General features: G+C 45.8%; 1 protein-coding gene and 1 pseudogene across 1 annotated transcript; one reads left to right on the forward strand and one right to left on the reverse strand.

Annotated features, from left to right (window-relative positions):
- Positions 1-2,518: 2,518 nt before the first annotated feature.
- Positions 2,519-5,271, forward strand: LOC102903988 (cell division cycle 5-like protein). Its single transcript, XM_042283357.2, has one exon. It carries the CDS (start codon positions 2,534-2,536, stop codon positions 4,964-4,966), a length of 2,433 nt encoding a protein of 810 aa, XP_042139291.2. The 5' UTR covers positions 2,519-2,533; the 3' UTR covers positions 4,967-5,271.
- A 5,824-nt stretch (positions 5,272-11,095) lies between these two features.
- On the reverse strand, positions 11,096-12,047 carry LOC121831582 (small ribosomal subunit protein eS6 pseudogene; annotated as a pseudogene).
- Positions 12,048-12,089: the final 42 nt, after the last annotated feature.

The raw sequence follows: 12,089 nt of genomic DNA on the forward strand, positions 1-12,089 counted from the left end.
TACCTCTGGAGGAGAGAGAAAGGAGGAGGAGGGTTTTTTTCCTTAAGGGGGCTTTAACAATATGGCCTGAGCAGATTTGGATGTGACTCACAGAGTCTAGGCCACTCTCCCTGAGGAACAGACAAGGGAGCCTGACAACCCTGGCCACCACTTCCTCCCCAGCCTCTGGATAAAGAGGAGACAGATGTGACCCATAGGACAATGGCAGTTTATAAAGGTACTAGGGGAAACCCTGTGTTAGGATGAGGTGTTTAATTTTAATTGGGCATGTTAAATAAGTAAACAAAAGAGGGCTTTTGATTGCTGGACTTCAATGCTTTGATTGCTGGACCTTGGTAGGCAGCCTCAGGAGGAGGAAGTGGTCCAATAAGGAAGTAGACCTTGGTGTCTAGCTTTAGGAACATCATCTAATGGTTTTTAGCAAGGCAGAGGGAGTGGGGGAGAAGGGCAAGGCCTGCCAGAGCCATGTTTACCATGCTTGGGCTGGCTAGAGTCCCTTCAGTTACAACTTGTAACTGAAGGAGCTGGGGAAGCACACAAGGTTACGAGAGCGAGTGACTGGGGTCATGGCTGGAACCAAGAGACAGCATGGCGAAAGGTACAGCCATTGCTAACAGGTCAGGGGCCAGGAAGAATCACCTACACCACCTCTCCTCCCGTCCCTGCCAGTACCGCTGTTGGCCACAGGGACCCAGCTATTCCCTCCGTACGTCCCAGCCTCTGTACAGAGCAGGATGGAGTGTGGACCAGGGAAGAAGGCAGGCGGCAACTGGTGTAGGACCACAGGAAACATCCAACTTAGAAAAGGTCCCATCAAAATGCAGGGAGTCTTCAGGATTTCCTCGACCATCAGGGCACGGCACCACTATGGCACAACCAGCAAAGTCTGGTTCAGAGGACATTAGTGGATAATTTTGCATGCATTGAGTCCACTTGTCCTCCAAATCCTAAACATTCTCCTGCATAGCAAATGTGTGCCCATCAGGGACTTACCATCCCAGTATCATTCCAGGTCCCCTCAGCACCCAAATCAGAACAATGCGAGTGGCATTTAATGGAAGGACTCACATCCCTAGGATAGTGATGCCTTTTCTATCACACTTGTGACCAAGAGAGGAAGGGGATGCCCTCTCTGTTTCATGGCCTGCATCAGCATGCAGGAACCCCAGAAGAAGAGTGTCCTCACTTCATTCTCCTGCTACCCTCCATATCCCAGTGAGGCTGCTCTCCAGAGGGCGAAGCCATGAAGAGAGGTACAGCCTCAGTTAAGATGTCTGGGGGCTTCCCAGATCTGGAGTGGCCTCAGCTTCTACCAGCAGGTCCCAAGTCCCAGCAAAGGCTTAGCAAAAGAGTCAGAGTTGGGAGAAGGTCGCTCCTGGAGGAAGTGGCCTCTTGGCGCCCCGTGACCGGAGCGCCGTTACTACTTTCCCGAAGCTCCTCTCGGCCTCTGGCCGCGACACCCCGCCGCCAAGATGCCTCGGATTATGATCAAAGGGGGCGTGTGGAGAAATACGGAGTCGCACCGCCCTTGCCGGGATAGAAGCCAGTTAGGACAAACTACGTATTTGCTTCCAGGAATGTAGTAGATCCTGCCACGGGTAAACGGGACGGGAGAAGAAAGGAAGGAAAATAGAAATTAAGTTCCCGTGCATTTGAGCGAATGCACTGAATGTATGAATAGCTTTAGTCTTGTGCTTCCTTGAGATGTCTTCCTGTTGCTTGGCATCTTTCTGACCATCCTCCAAACTTAGCTCAGAACTGGAATCTACTTTTAAAAAGGAACTACTTGTTTTAAATAGGATAAGTAATGAAAATTTTTTGGTCTGAGTTTATCAGATGTTACTGGACTGGACATTGTTAATATATATAATGGAGTTTTTTGTCTAGATCTGTCAAATGTTAATGGACTAGACATTGTTAATGTAATCTTGACTGTATATTGCATATACTTATTGAAGATAGTTTTTCTTGTATTAGTTATAAGCTTTCTTTAATTTTAGACAAAAAGAGAGGAGATGTGGTGGTATTGTGTTCCCCAAAATATTGTGTACCTTAATAAATTTATCTGGGGTCAGAGAACAGACAGCCACTAGATATAAAGGCTAGAAAATGGTGACACTCACACCTTTAATCCTAGCATTCCAGAGACAGAAATCCCTCTGGATCTCTGTGAGTTCAAGGCCACATTGGAAACAGCCAAGCATGGTGACATGCCTTTAATCCCAGAAAGCCAGCCTTTAATCCCAGGGAGTGGTGGTAGAAAGTAGAAAGATATATAAGGCGTGAGGACCAGAAACTAGAGGCATTTGGCTGGTTAAGATTTTGGCTGGTTAAGCATTCAGGCTTTGGAGCAACACAGTACAGCTGAGATTCATTCTGGATGAGGACACAGAAGCTTCCAGTCTGAGGAAACAGGACCAGCTGAGGATCCGGCGAGTTCTGGGATTGCAGGTGTGTACCACCGTGCAAAGTCTTACGGGAATCTAACCCAGGACTTCGTGCATACTAGGTGAGCATTCTACCAGCAAGTAATATGGAGTGGAGAGGCTCAAGTCCAAGGCATGCAATTCAAGTTCATTGTGGAAAAAAACCTGAAAGTAAGGATGAAATTCTGAAAGCAGCAGTAATGAAATATGGCAAAAACCAGTGGTCTAGGATTGCCTCCTTGCTGCATAGGAAATCAGCAAAGCAGTGCAAAGCCAGATGGTATGAATGGCTGGACCCAAGTATTAAAAAAACTGAGTGGTCTAGAGAAGAGGAGGAGAAGCTCTTGCACTTGGCCAAGCTGATGCCAACGCAGTGGAGGACCATTGCTCCGATCATTGGAAGAACAGCAGCCCAGTGCTTGGAACACTATGAATTCCTCCTGGACAAAACTGCCCAAAGGGACAATGAAGAGGAAACAACAGATGACCCCCGAAAACTTAAACCTGGAGAGATAGATCCAAATCCAGAAACAAAACCAGCTCGGCCTGATCCAATTGATATGGATGAGGATGAACTTGAGATGCTTTCTGAGGCTCGAGCCCGCCTGGCCAATACTCAAGGAAAGAAGGCTAAGAGGAAAGCAAGAGAGAAGCAGCTGGAAGAAGCAAGGCGCCTTGCTGCCCTCCAGAAAAGACGAGAGCTCCGAGCAGCTGGCATAGAGATCCAGAAGAAGAGGAAGAAGAAGAGAGGAGTTGATTATAATGCCGAAATCCCATTTGAGAAAAAGCCTGCTCTTGGTTTTTATGATACTTCTGAGGAAAACTACCAGGCCCTTGATGCAGATTTCAGGAAATTACGGCAGCAAGATCTTGATGGGGAACTTAGATCTGAAAAAGAAGGAAGAGATAGAAAAAAAGACAAACAGCATTTAAAAAGGAAAAAAGAATCTGATCTGCCATCGGCTATTCTTCAAACTAGTGGTGTCTCGGAGTTTACTAAAAAGAGAAGCAAGTTAGTGCTGCCTGCCCCTCAGATTTCAGATGCAGAGCTCCAGGAGGTTGTCAAGGTAGGCCAGGCCAGTGAAGTTGCTCGACAGACTGCAGAGGAGTCTGGCATTACAAACTCGGCTTCCAGCACTCTCCTGTCTGAGTACAATGTCACAAACAGCAGCATTGCCCTGAGAACACCGCGGACACCGGCCTCCCAAGACAGGATTCTGCAGGAAGCTCAGAACCTCATGGCCTTGACCAATGTGGACACTCCATTGAAAGGTGGGCTGAATACCCCACTGCATGAGAGTGACTTCTCTGGTGTGACCCCACAGCGGCAGGTTGTACAGACTCCAAATACAGTTCTCTCTACGCCTTTCAGGACTCCTTCTAATGGAGCTGAAGGGCTGACGCCCCGAAGTGGAACAACACCCAAGCCAGTCCCTAACGCCACCCCAGGTAGAACACCGCTTCGAGACAAGTTAAACATCAATCCGGAGGATGGGCTGGCAGACTACAGTGACCCCTCTTATGTGAAGCAGATGGAAAGAGAATCTCGTGAACATCTCCGTCTAGGGTTGTTGGGCCTCCCTGCACCTAAGAATGATTTTGAAATTGTTCTACCAGAAAATGCTGAGAAGGAGCTGGAAGAGCGTGAAATAGATGATACCTACATTGAAGATGCTGCTGATGTGGATGCTCGAAAGCAGGCCATACGAGATGCTGAGCGTGTAAAGGAAATGAAACGGATGCACAAAGCTGTTCAGAAAGACCTACCAAGACCGTCTGAAGTAAATGAAACTATTTTAAGACCTTTAAATGTAGAACCACCTCTGACAGATTTACAGAAGAGTGAAGAATTGATCAAAAAAGAAATGATTACTATGCTTCATTATGACCTGCTACATCACCCCTATGAGCTATCTGGAAATAAAAAAGGAAAAACTGTTGGATTTGCTACCAACAATTCAGAGCACATTACCTATCTTGAGCATAGCCCTTATGAGAAGTTCTCCAAAGAAGAACTGAAAAAGGCCCAGGATGTGCTGGTACAAGAGATGGAAGTGGTCAAACAAGGAATGAGCCACGGAGAACTCTCCAGTGAAGCTTACAACCAGGTGTGGGAAGAATGCTACAGTCAAGTTCTGTATCTTCCTGGTCAGAGCCGCTACACAAGAGCTAATCTTGCCAGCAAAAAGGACAGAATCGAATCCCTTGAAAAGAGACTTGAGATAAACAGGGGTCACATGACAACAGAAGCCAAGAGAGCCGCAAAGATGGAAAAGAAGATGAAAATTTTGCTTGGCGGTTACCAGTCTCGTGCTATGGGGCTCATGAAACAGTTGAATGATTTATGGGACCAAATTGAACAGGCCCACTTGGAGCTGCGCACTTTTGAAGAACTCAAGAAACATGAAGACTCTGCTATTCCCCGGAGGCTAGAGTGTCTGAAGGAAGATGTGCAGCGGCAACAGGATCGAGAGAAAGAGCTTCAGCAGAGGTACGCAGATCTGATGATGGAGAAAGAGACTTTACAGGCAAAGTTCTGAAGCCCAGCTGATGCTCTGCCACCGAAGAACTAGTTGCTGGTTTCATACTCTGCAAGGCTGAAACTGACATTTCTCTTCATTGACAAATTCACCCAGCACCTGTGGTTTTCAGTTGTTTGTTTTGAATGGTACCGATCTTGCGCGTTCCGTGTTACAGACTTGGACTCCGGGATAATGAGGGTTTAAATTATCCAGACGCTCATTCTTTGCCAGTGTCACATTTGCAAAATTTCGTAGTTTAGGCCTTTAATTTAAAAAGCCTGACTTAAAATACTGCCTGTGAGTAAACCCTTGAATAAAAAGAACATGTGAAAAAAAAAAAAAAAAAAAAAGAGTCAGAGTTGGGGGTCTGGCACCTGCAAGAAAATAAAATCCCCTTTTAAAACTGATAGGAATGCTGATGTAAAAATCTTCTGCAGCTAGAGAGACGGCTCAGCAGTTAAGAGCACTGGCTGCTCGTCTGGAGGACCTGGGTAAAATTCCCAGCACCCACATGGCAGCGCACAACCACCCCTAACCTCCAACACTATCTGTGTTCTGTTTTGCACAGGTCAGTCAAAGACAGGGGGTCACTCCAGAGTGTAATTGAGGGTTAGCAAAGGCAGCAGGAGGAGTCTGTGTCTCGATGGACTGACAGACCAGGAGCTCTGCAGAAGCTCTGTTAATCGACACACAAAAGGCCATTTAGCAAGTCAGTTCCCACACACCAAAATCTCTTATCTGAACTAGAAGTTGTCTTAAGGAACCATTACTAAGCAAACACAGTCATTCTAAGAATTCCAGGTTTGCCAGAAAAGTCTTATGACTGAGGTTATGCTAATAAGGTTCTAAAATTCCCAAGAAAGAACAACCGCATAAATCTCAGATCACAATCACTGGTATTTACAAAAGATAACTCCAAGGCCTAAGTGGCCATCATGCCAGAATAAATGCCAGGAGCAATGGCCCTGTTAATATTCCACTACACCCTCTTCTGGCCGCCATGGGAACTACACACACAAGATGCATGACATACTTGCAAGCAAAACACCCATACACATAAAATAAAAGAATAAGTTTTGTTTTGTTTTTTTTGTTTTTTTTTTTTTTGGTTTTTCGAGACAGGGTTTCTCTGTATAGCTTTGCGCCTTTCCTGGAGCTCACTTGGTAGCCCAGGCTGGCCTCGAACTCACAGAGATCCGCCTGCCTCTGCCTCCCGAGTGCTGGGATTAAAGGCGTGCACCACCACCGCCCGGCCTTGTTTTGTTTTTTGAGACAGGTTTTCTCTGTGTAAGAGCCATGGCTGTCCTGGAACTCACTTTGTAGCCCAGGCTGGCCTGAAACTCACAGGGATCCACCTGTCTCTGCCTCCTGGGTGGTGGGATTAAAGGCATGTGCCACCACACCTGGCAATAATAATTTTTTTAATTTAAAAAAATCTTCTCAGACTTTATGAAATCTATCTATGCCAATAATTCAACAAAGAATAAATGATCAGGAGATAGTCTGACCATAGATAAGAATATCTTCTACACTATTATTCATTGCACTACACTAGAAAAGCATTCAGTCTTCTAAACAAACACTGACCCCACAGCAATGTTTCCAGAAGCAGTAAGTAAAACTTAAGAAAACACTGACAGCGTCAGTTGCTCATTTCCCTGCTAAGCATAAGAAATTATTTTAAATGAAAAAAAAAATCTTCTCAGAAGTTGGCCATGATGGTGCCTGCCTTTAATCTCAGCACTCAGGAGACAGGGCAAATGAATCTCTGAGTTCAAGACCAGCCTGGTCTACATATCGAGTTCCAGGACATCAAGAGCTACATTGTGAGACCCTGTCACAAAAGAAAAAAACCTCCTCAGAGCTGAGACCTTCCCTCAGCAGCAGAGCATTCTTAGCACACCCAAAGACCCTCAGGTTTGAGACTCGGGAGCTCTCTTCAAAATGTCTGCATGCGGATGAGTTGGGGTCTTTCACAAAAAAACAACAGAGAAAGTAAAGCAGTCAGGAGGACTGGGAACAAAGCTGGGGTTCTGAATCTGAGCCAGCCAGGCACTGCACAGCAAGGCCATCGCCAACCGGTCCCAAGTCACCCTGGCTGAGAGTGAGGACCCTGAAACAGCAGGTCTCCACGCCCAGAGGATGGATTTGCCCTCTCCTGCTGCCTTCCTTTTCACTCTCAAGGCTCTGTTAGTATTCACTGTACAAAACCATGGGTTTCAGAGAGACATGTCATTCAAGTGGACCGTTGGCTGTACTCACTCCATTCTCTCTGTCCTCCTTCCCTCCCCTGCTCATTCCCTCCTTTCCCAATACTTCCACGGTAGAAGATCTAGGTTCTACATAGGAGAAGAAACATGAGATAATTGTCTTCTTGATTTTGACTTGTTTTATTTAATATGATGATCTTCACTGCCATCCGTTTTCTGGCAAATGGCCATAAATGTGTCCTGTTTAATGCCTGAATAGCACTCTATTGTGTGGCTATGAAACACATGTTCTTTATCTATTCAACTATTAATGGATGCCTAGCTGGAGTCCTCAACCTGGATACCTCGAGCAATGCAGTGATAGACATGGACCTGTAGGTGCTTCTGTGGTGTGTAGAAGTCAGTCCCTTTGGGTGTATTCCCAGAAGCAGTGTAGCTGGACTGTGTGGTGGTTTTGGTTTTAGTTCTTTGAGGAACCTCCATGCTGATTTCCATAGTGGCCATACTGTTCCTTCTTGCCCAGGATCCTCACCAACACTTGTTATTGTTTGTTGTTGTTTTTAAGGATGGCCATTTAGGCTGGGATGAGACAGACTCTGAGAGTGTGGTTTTGATTTTTGTTTACCTCGTGGTTGTGGCCACTGAGTACTTTTTCATATACTTACTGGGCATTGTACTTCATCACTAGGGAACTGTCTGTTCATTCCATTTGCCCATTTATTGATCAGACTAGTTTTTTTGGTATTTAGTTTTCAGTCCTTTATATATTTTAGATATTAATAACTTGTCACGTATCTAGCTGGCAGATATATTCCCCGTACCTCATATTGTAGACTTCCTCTTCGCTCTGTTAATCATTTCCTCCTCTGTGCAGAATCTTTGTAATCTATAGAATATAGTACTTGAAGACTTAGTCGGGACAATGGGGGAAAAGAAGTAAAAGCAATACAAACAGAAAGAGAAAAGTCAGTGTTTCTCTACTTGCAAACAATATAATCCATACTTAAAAGACACTAAGGCAGCCAGGGGTGGTTGTAGACAGTTTCAATCCCAGCACATGGCAGGGGGACAGAGGCAGGAGGATCTTTGTGAGTTCAAGGCTAGCATGGTCTACAGAGTGATTTCCAGGACAACCTAGGCAGTTATACAGAGAAACACTGTCTTGAAAAACAAACAAACAAAAACCCTAAACCTCCATCTACAAAACTCTTAGATTTGATAACTAAATTTCATCAAAGTAGCAAGATACAAAATGTCAACATATATACACATGCATATATAATATTATATATATATATATATATATATATATATTATCACTAAATCACTAGCTTGGGGTGAGAAGATGCTCGGTGGCTAAGTCCTTGCTGCACAAACTTGAGGACTGAACAGACCCCCAGCATCCGTATAGAAGCTGGGTGTGGTCGCACACATCTGAAACCACGTGCAAGGAGTGTCGGGGAAGGGGCAGAAACAGATGGGGAGATGGAGGAAGACTCCAGAGGATCCCTGGCCTCCATATCAGAAGCACAGGCAAATACACACACACACACACACACACACACACACACACACACACACACACACACACGCCCGCAAAAGCCCCAGTAGATTTTCTATGGACCAAAGACATCAGAAAAAAAATCCCATTCAAAGTAATCTTTTAAAAAAGTACCTAAAAATAAACCTAACTAAAGAAGTGAAACATTTCTACGATGAAAACTTAAAAACACTAATAAAATAGAAGACATTCAGAAATGGAAAGAGCTCTCAAACTCACGGACCAGCAGAACTAATACTGTCTAAATGACAATATCACAGAAAAGGATCTACAGTACAACCCCCCACCAAAATTCCAATTACATTCTTCATAGAAATAGAAGAAACCGGGTTGGGGATTTGGCTCAGCGGTGCTTGCCTAGCAAGCACAAGGCCCTGAGTTAGGTCCTCAGCTCTGAAAGAAAAAAAGAAATAGAAGAAACCATCCTAAAATCATACAGGGGAAACAAAGGACCCCAAATAGCCAAAGCAATCCTAAGCAAAAAGAATAGTGCTGTGGGTATCAAAATACTTGATTTCAAAGCGTACTGAGGTACAGTAAGAAAAGCAGCACACACCAGCAGAAATCAGGCACACGGACTATGAGAATAAAAGGAGAAAACACTTTCAGGTACAGGCAGGCCAGGGCTTTCAGGAAGGGCCTCTGAAGCTCAGGAGATAAAGAGTGGGAATTGACACGTGGAGGTTGCACAAAGTGAAAACACTCCTGCTTCTCAAGTCATTGTTTCCCAAAGTGAAATCCAGGACATCACACTTCCAATACACGGATGTCATGTCCTTGTATGGAATTACGAGGATGCCTGGGTAAGGCAGCACCCAACCTAGCTAGGCAGGACCCCTCTCTACCCCGGCTCCCCCTAAAAAAAACCTTGGGAGTATGTCTGCCATGTTGTGGTGGTTTGAATGAAAAGGGCCCCCACCATTCATATATTTGACTGTCTGGTTCCCAGTTGGCGGACTGTTAAGGAAAGATTAGGAGGTGTGGCCTTGTTGGTGCAGGCGTGTCAAGAGGGGTGGGCTTTGAGGTTTCAGAAGCCCAAGCCAGTCCATTCCTCCCCCACCCCCACCCCCACCCCCCACCGCCGTCTCTTTCTCTGTCTGCCATCTGCAGATCAGGATGTAAGCTCTCAGCTCCATAGCCATGTTTGCCTGCTGCCACAGTCCTCACCATGATATTACATGAACTAACCTTCTGTACTGGCTGGTTTTGTATGTCAACTTGACATAAGCTAGAATCATCAGAGAGGAAGGAGCCTCAGTTCAGGAAATGCATCTATGAGACCCAGAGATAAGGCATTTTCTCAATTAGTGATCAATGGAGGAGGGCCCAGCCCATGGTGGGTGGTGCCATCCCTGGGCTGGTGGTCCTGGGTTCTATAAGAAAGCAGGCTGAGCAAGCCAGTAAGCAGCACTCCTCCATGGCCTCTGCATCAGCTCCTGCCCTGCTTGAGTTCCTGTTCTGACTTCCTCCAATGATGGAAGTGTAAGCCAAATAAACCCTTCCCTTCCCAGCTTGCTTTTTTGGTCATGGTGTTTTGGTGCAGCAGTGGAAACCCTGAGACAAATTGGTACCAGCATAGTGGGGTATTGCTGTACAGACCTGACCATGTTTTGGGGAAGATTGTGGAAGAACTTTAGAACTTTGAGCTAGAAAAGTCATTGAGTGTTGAGAGCTCTTTGGGATGTTCTGTGGGAACTGGAAGACAGGATGTTGAGGGCAGTGCAGAGGATGGAGGCCCGGCTTGTCAAGTTTCAGAGGGAAGTTTAAAGACTCTGTTGGGGCCTTTTGTTGTTTTGAATTAAGATTCTGTGGTTCTGGTTAGCTAGAGCTGAAAAACCAGCTGTGATTAATAAGATACCAGAACTACTAAAGCAAAACTTTGCTTTGCTGGGATACTTGATGGTCGGCTGGAGCTAAGAAATTAGCAGTGATTAAGGAGAGACCAGCACCACTGAGGTGAAATCTTCTGGGAAATGTTTCCTGAGAGCACAGAGAAGCTGTGTTCCAGAGGCGGCCAAGGTTGTACCTCATGCTGGCAGCAGGACTTGGTAATGTGCAAGAGTCACCCAGGTGGTGCTGGTTTTGAAGGCATGAAGGGGTCATGGAGAGCAGCCAAAGCTTGGCACCGTGAGAGGCCAGGAGAGGCCGTTGGTGAAGGTGCAGCCTCAGTGGCAGTTGAAGGCCCAGGATTGAAGGGGTCATGCGGAGAAGTTGAGGCTTGGCATCAAGAACAGAGTCTATGAGAGGCTATTGGTGAAAGTGTGGCCCAGTCAAAGCAGAAGAACCCAGCATTTTGGAGGTGCCAGTACCATGGGAGGACCACCAAAAACAGCAGCAATGGAGAGGAGCCAGCTGGAGCCTAGAAGACACGCTGTGTGTGCTGCAGAGGGCGGAGCTGGAGAGGTGACCAAGCCCTTTGAGGAGCCCAGAAGATGGTGAGTAGATCCCAGACACTGGATGGTTGGAATTTGGTTTTGCTTTGCATTGATTGTGACTGTGCCCTGATTTTTCCCTCTTGAAGTAAGAAAGTATCTTACTGGAGCCTATAGTTGAGAGACTCTGAATTTTTTTTAAAGCTATAATCATTTATTTGTTACCCTTAAAGACTGATTTTTGACTGGACTCAGCGAGGACTGCCTGCGTCTCTTGGCGGTCTGTTCCTGGCGCTGTTCTTTGGCTTCCTTCATTCTCTTGGCCAAAAGTTCAGCATATTCTGCAGAATCTTCCTTGTTTTTCTTGGTTTGTTGTTTCTTCAGAGCAATCCACCAGCGTTTGTGTTGCAGGACACGTGGAGTAACAAGACGCTGACTCTTGGGTGCTTTGGTCCTGGGCTTCTTGCCTTCCTTGTTTAACGGTTTTCTGACAATGTATTGGCGGACATCATCTTCTTTAGAGAGATTGAAAAGCTTTCGGATTCTGCTAGCTCTTTTTAGGTCCCAACCAACAAGGCACAGTAGTATCTCTCCATCCAGGAATAGCCTTCTCTCCTTTTATTACAATAACCAAGTTGAGAACACTCAGATTGGCATCCACAATGCATCCTCGAACAGACTTGTACTTCCTCTCTCCTCTTCTCCTTGGTCTATGACAAGAATGCCTATTAACTCAACAGCGAGCGCACTCTGCCATGGGTCAAAGCACCTTGCTTCATGGGAAAAACTTGTTTGTCACTGATTCGGACCACATAACCCTTCCATTCTTCACCCAGAGCATCAGCACCTACTTCTGTGGCCATGCGCTTCTCATACAACCTACGAAGTTTGTGTTCATCATCCTCTTCGATGGGTTTCTGACAGCAGGTGGCAGGGAAGGAGATCTTCAGCTTCATCTTGACACAGCCCACTCACTGCCTAGGAGACGTCACGAAAAA

Source organism: Peromyscus maniculatus, chromosome 8 (assembly GCF_049852395.1).
Source record: "Peromyscus maniculatus bairdii isolate BWxNUB_F1_BW_parent chromosome 8, HU_Pman_BW_mat_3.1, whole genome shotgun sequence".
In the NCBI taxonomy this organism is placed as follows: domain Eukaryota; kingdom Metazoa; phylum Chordata; class Mammalia; order Rodentia; family Cricetidae; genus Peromyscus; species Peromyscus maniculatus.